Genomic DNA, 6,418 nt, shown 5'->3' with positions numbered 1-6,418 from the left:
GGGGGCGCCCACCCCCGGGGGCTGGGCGTCTCTCATCCTCAGTGCTTGGGCACGCAGGGGATAGGTGAGGGTCGGGGAAAGAGTCGATGCAGCCGGGGCTCCAGGTGACAGCCACACAAAGACCGAGGCAGAGACCTAGACGGCCACAGAGGCACTGAGAGACAGGGAGAGGGACAGGAGACAGGGGCATCCACTGCTCAGGGTGGCCAAGTGCATCCAATGCGCCACAGGTCTGAGACTAGGCTTTGAGCTCCAGCAACTCTGGTGATGGACTAGGTCCAGAGTGTGCCTGGCTGGTCAGTCCTCTTTGCACAAGAAGCTGAGAGAACCACTCTGCTGCCACCACCCACAGTAGGGTTCATGTGCCACCCCGATGTGGCCCAGCTAGGCGTGGGCCTGGCCTTTGCATGGCCTCCCTGGAGCCCTCCCTACACCCAAAGTCCAGCCAGCCCTGGCCAGTGCCACCACCTCCAACCCGAGGGCCAGCCTGAACCAGCCGGGCTCCTACGCCTCCGATTCCACTATTGATCAGCATCCCCACCCCATGCTGTGGCAGCTTCCAGATCATTTCATTTTAATCAGCTGTACGTCTCACTTGAGATGATCAACTGTGTTGGCGCTGGGCAGCCAGTTCTGTAGGATTTGAGGAGGGCAAGGGAAGGGGCGAGGTGGGGTCGCAGGACCAGAGCCCCAGCAGAAGGGCAAGGAAGAAGCGGTGAGCAGGCTGGAAGGGGTAGCCTGGCCTCTCTAACCTCAGTCAGGCAGCTGTGAGAGGCCAGTGACTTTGGTACAGATTTTTCCAGCTTGGCTTCCCATTCGGCAGCTTCAGCCTTCCCGTGCAAATCCTGGATTGCCATTGTTTTTCCCTGAGGGAGGCAGGAGTCAGAGAATATCCCCAGGTTGGCAGTTCCTCTTGAAGCCCCTTATCCTCAGAGTAGGCAGCCCAGGTACACAGAGGCCGAGCGCGCACAGGGAAGACTCAAGTGCTCTGGCTAGGGCACCAGGCGGACGTGCGCCGTGCACAGAGCAGGGTGCACACGGAGGAGGGGAGCCCACCCATGGGCTGTCCCGGGGCCAGACAGGCAGGAGGGATGATTAATGTTGGGGCCTGCTTGCCCAGCCTCACAAGGCTCACGGGAGTGCACACACCAGTACGTACGTACTCTCTCCCCAGGGCACAGTCCACAGGGTTCCCAGGCTGTGGGGGGCTGGGCACGGTGGTTACACTGGCTTCTCCCCCAGCAGGGTTTCAGTGGGACGCCACCCTCGCCACCCTCGAGCTCTGCCCTGGCTGCCCCTGGGATGTTGACTGCCTTGGCCATGGCTTTAAGGGACCCAGAAAGAGAATGGGCAGGCAGCCCATAAAAGGAGAGATCTGGCTGGAAAGGGGCCTCTTTTCTCTCACTCTCATATTTAAAGGGGCAGGGGCCAAATCCAATGTCATATTGGCAGTGACGGGGTAAAAGGCAGACCGAGAAGCCAAAGGGCCCAACTCCCTTCTGCCCTCTGGCCAGAGTGTGCCAGTGATGACCCCTGCCCCCATTCCCTAAGGGCAGAGGAAGGTCAGTTAGGGGTGGGCAGCCTGGGAATCCTACCCCAGGGTTGCCTAGAACAAGGGAGTCCACCGGAATGGAGACCCACGAGACACGTGTCCACCGCACGTGGGAAGGCGGCCCTACACACAGCATCCTATAGTTGTCCCGGAGCCACGTCGCAGAGCTAGCTACACAGGAACTGCCCAGCTACACACAAACACTTACAATCTAGGCAATATAGAAGGAAACACACACTGGACACACTGACGCAGTATACGCACATGTGCAGCAAACATGTGCATGCGCACGCGCACACACACCTTTATACGCAGACCCTGGTTGCACGGTGGAACCCCAGCATTCAGAATTGCACACATCCTCACCACTTACAACAAGCACTCATACCTCTCCTGCAGAGAATCTGTAGATGAGGCCAGAAAGTGCAGAGTAGAGTACTGGTGTTTGTACAGACCTGAGTAGAAACACAGGAGATGAGAGCGAGCGATGGATGCTAGATAGGAAGACAGAAAGGTAGCAGGTGACACCCAACAGAGCCTAGGCCCCCAAAACTGAAGGTTGCTATGGGGTCTGATGGCCTGTTTCCTGCAGTGGCGAGAGAGAAATGGGTACTGGGTACTCCCAACTTGCTTTCTTTCTCTGGTATGTTGAGAGAAGGAGGCATTTTAACTCCCCGAGTTTATCCTCTGTCCCCAGACAAAAAGGCATCTGCCCCCTGGGTCACCAGTCAGAGTCCCTCCAGGAGTCACTTTCCATCAGTGCCACCCCTTTCCTTGACCCATCAGTTCGCTCTGGTTGGTCAGTCGGGTAGGGTCCATCCAGAACCTCTATACTGTCTGAGGCAGCCCCTTCTGTGGATTTCAGGCCCAAGTTCTGGGTCAAGTACATTTTAAAAAGCAGGTAGGGGACCGAGCCCGTCATCTCAGGCATCGTGTTGTGTACCAGAACAGAGTCTCAAGCTGGGTAGAATCCAGCGGCTCCTTCCCAAATCCGTGCCACCTAGGTCAATAGTGCCTGAAATGTGGCATCATGGGGCATGTTTCCCAGGGCCAGTGAATGCCTGCAGAGAGTCTAACACTTCGCGCCAGGCCTCAGAACTTGGAAGCTCTCGAGGTCCTCTGGATGCCCTGGGTCTAAGTAAGGACACACACGGACACCTTCCCCCGCAGGCAAGCTTGTCCTGGGCCCACTTGCGCGCACAGGGGACCAGTGGGCCTGGCGGCCTTTCTGCCCAGCCAGGCCCTGTTGTAAACCCCGTGGTGAGACAGGGGCTGGGGACAAAAGGAAATCGGAAGTCAAAATTAGTTTGGAACCGGTCGAGAAATTCCAGGCACGTTTCTCCCTAATCCTCCTCCCTTTGGAAATTAGACTTTCAAGTGAAGGCAAGTTTTCTGAAATTACCTCTTTGGCTCCTCGNGGAGTCACTCCATGACAGGGAAGTGTGGGGGCTGGCGTGGGGCGGGGAGGCCTGGGGCCCGCGGGAACCTGGTTAGCAAAAGGCGGTGGGTTTTCGGTTTTCGTTTTAAAGTGTAAACCAACTGAAATACCTTAGGGGCTAGAGAGAGACGCCACTTGATCCCAAAAGACAGGAAGAAATTTCAAGGAGACCGATGGAGGTCCGTAAGCAAGTCAGACGGTCACACTGAGTGGTGAGGAGAAGGTCCATCACGATTCTAGGCCCTAAACTCCTCAGACTCCCTCCTCCTTTGCTCTCTCTACCCTCCGGACCATGGCTATCGTTGCCAACCACCCCCCCTCCACCCTACAGAAAGAAGATAAAGGCTGTCATCTCTGCTCTGGATAGGTGAACGGTCGGTTTGGTGACCTTCTGTGTTCGCCCTTAAACACACACACACACACACNCCACCTTCCCACCACCCCGTCCCCACCTCCTTGAAAAAGCCCATACCCAGCCTTAAAATTCTGCCCCAGCTCCAGAGTCGCAGTCCGAGCGGAAGTGAAGGCCGGGCGCTGCGCCCCGGGGCTGCGCCCAGGGGCAGACAAAAACACCAGTCTCCCAGAGTGATAAGAAAATGGAGAATACTGTATTTGCTTTAGAAAGTTTTTACATATAGATAAACACGCAGTTAAGATAACAGTAAAAGCGCCCTACGGGGAGTGAGAGATATCTCCAAAGCAGCTAAGAAATACTTGGAATAGCTTTTGCATAAGAATACTACAGTCTCACTCTCCGCTGCTGCTAGCGACCGGGGTCCCTCTGCCTAACCCAGCCCGCCACGCCACGCCTCGACTGCCGAGTCGACGCCAGGAACACCGAGTGGGAGGGGAACCCCCAAAAGGAAAGAGACAGGTGAGCGGGGAGGGCGGAGGCAGGGGGGAGAGAGAATGAAAAAGGAAGAGGAGAAAAAGCAATATCATATACAGGCAATTTCTACACATATATTACAAACTGGGAAAATGACCGATCATTAAGATATACATAATTCATATAAAATTTTGAAATAAAAATAAAAATCTGTTACAGTCATAACTATTCTTTTTCCACATTTATAACCAGTACCCACACAGGCAGTGACAGAGTAGAGAGAAAAAGGTGCTTACGAAGAAAATGATTGTCTGCTGAACAAAAAACAGAAGATTGCATCTTGTTTGACCAATACTTGGACTTAAAAACAGAGAAAGAAAGAGAGCGAGAGAGGAAAAAAGAGAGAGCGAGCAACAAAAGGCGAGAAACATTTGCTATTTCCCTCTCGAGGAGTTCTTTTTTTTTTTTTTTTAACAAATTCCGAACGGAGATGGCGGTTTTATTTTTTTTTCCTCTTTTTGTCTGTTTTGCTTTTGTCATCTTGTCGTCGTGGTGGCGGTCGGTTTTTGTATAGTCGACTCTTTTTAAATCGTTTTAAACTAGAGAGAATATTTTCCCAGATACAAATAAATCGTCATGCAGGTGGGGTGCCGGGTCCGTGGGAACCGAAAGGAGAAGCCGTGCTTGTCCTAGAAAGTATACAATTGTCACCTCTTTTATGCTTTCTGCCCGCAACATCAGCGTTTGTGACTGTCTGTCGGCGTCGCGGTCCTTTGGGGTGGCCGTGGTGGTAGATGGTGGTTGGGGTTGTTGACAGTTTGCGTTTCATTTGTTATCTTTTCTTGGTTTTTAATATATTTTTGGCTGGGGTGGACGTATGTGTACGTGTGTGTGTGTGTGTATGATGGTGTATCCTGATTTCGGTTTGCTCTNGGCACCAGCCCTTGACACAGAGGCCCCGCCACCGAGCTCCGTCCAGCGGCCTCCCCGCGGCCCCGGCCCCGCGCCCCTGGCCACCACCCCGACTCTGCTCTCTGCGCTCGTTACTTCGCGCCCCACCCCAAGCCCCCGGCTGCTCGTGGGCCGCCGCGGAGCCTCCCCGGCGCGGGGGCTCGGCTCTCCTCTCTCCTTCCCGGGGCTCTCTGGAGCTTCCCATAGCTTCCCAGTTCGGAGCCGGGCCCAGAGGAGAGGTAGAGCCGGAGGCCGGAGGCCTGGGGAGGCCTCCGGATGCCGCGTCCCGAAGGAGCTCAAGTCGGAGACGGACAGGGTGCCCCGTCCTCCCCCGGCCCTTGGGTCTCTTCAGACTGGGCCGGCTGCCGGGCGCGGGGGGTCCCCGCAGTGCCTCCTGTCCCAGCTCCCCACCAAACGCGCCCAGAGCTGCGGGGTGATCACCCGCAGCCTCTCCCGAGTAGGACCCGCGGGCTCTGCTCTCTGGATCCCTGCGCGCAGCGCAGGAGCAGGGGAAGGGAGAACCGAGAAGCCGGAAGCGGAAAAAGTGGGGAAGAGGAGCCAGAGAGAAAGGAGAGAAGAAGGCAGGGGCGGGTGCAGAGCGGTCTCCGTCTGCCCCTGCCGCCCGGGGCCGCCGCCGCCCGAGCCTCGAGTCTCTGAGTTCCTCCGAGGAGGCCTTCCCCTGGTCCCGGGGAGCTCCCCCTCTCGGGCGAAAACCTGGCTCTCCGGGCAAGGGTGAGGGGGCGCGGGGCTCAGGCCTGGGCCACCGATCGGCAAACACACCGGCTCACTCCGGGAGCTCACGCCCGGCCTCCAGCCCCCGGCAGCCGGCAGCAGTGGGAGCTCTGCTCCCTGCGGTGCCTCGGGCCCAGCGCCTTTGCGCGCCAGGGAGGGACACAGGCTCCTTACCTGGGCTTTTACCCAACTTCCTCCTATCCCCCTTCCCTCCATTCCTGGCCCCTTCCTCCTCCCTCTTTCCCTCTAGTTATTTTTCCCCCGACTTCCCCCAGGCCCAAGGCCGCTGACCCGTCAAGCCCAGCCAACTTTGAGACTTTGCGGCTCCTGGTGACTTCCCAAGTTAGTGTACTAAGGGGATGCTCCTTGACTGAGGCATGAGGGCCAGCACCTGCACACACACACACACACACACACACACACACACACACACACAAGGCCTCTCTGCTCCCAGCCTGATTTTCCTGCTCCCGGCCAGGCCGTTTGCAATGCTGGGGGAAGAAGGCCTGCTCCACGGTGGCCACCGACCTTTTTCGTTTTGCGGCAGACCCAGGTTCAGTTTCCTTCCTATGACACTGTGGATTCCTCCTGGGTTTTTGCAATGCGTGGAAATGAGAACCGGATGGCAAGGACTGCTTCCCTCCCTTCCCGGGTCCGTAGGCTCCCCGAGCAGTGCCCAGCGGTGGAAGGGCTGAGCAGGTGGGAGGGTGCAGCGCAGGGCTACCGCACCCAGGGCTGGGACCAGGGGCCGTGGGCACTCAGGACCTCCCTCCCTCTCTCTCTCTCTCTGTCTCTCTCTCCACCCTGCCGAAAGCCCCTCTCCGACAGAGCAGTCAATAATCCCCCTGCCCGTCCCTCTGCTGCGCGTCTGGGCAAGTGGAAACTTTCCTCCAACTGGCCAGGGGGTCGAGGCTTC

At 57.1% G+C, this 6,418-nt stretch overlaps 1 protein-coding gene across 1 annotated transcript in view; it reads right to left on the bottom strand.

Moving 5' to 3' along the window:
- The window catches only part of SIX3 (SIX homeobox 3), a 17,787-nt gene that overhangs the window by 2,610 nt on the left and 8,759 nt on the right, over positions 1–6,418 (bottom strand). The window contains exon 3 of the mRNA XM_077749199.1: positions 5,182–5,525. Within this exon, the coding sequence (XP_077605325.1) occupies positions 5,182–5,525 (344 nt within the window). The remainder of the gene's footprint in view (positions 1–5,181; positions 5,526–6,418) is intronic.

This window comes from Crocuta crocuta, unplaced genomic scaffold, assembly GCF_008692635.1.
Source record: "Crocuta crocuta isolate KB4526 unplaced genomic scaffold, BGI_CrCroc_1.0 scaffold118, whole genome shotgun sequence".
NCBI classification, from domain to species: domain Eukaryota; kingdom Metazoa; phylum Chordata; class Mammalia; order Carnivora; family Hyaenidae; genus Crocuta; species Crocuta crocuta.
This window is presented reverse-complemented; position numbering and strand designations above follow the sequence as displayed.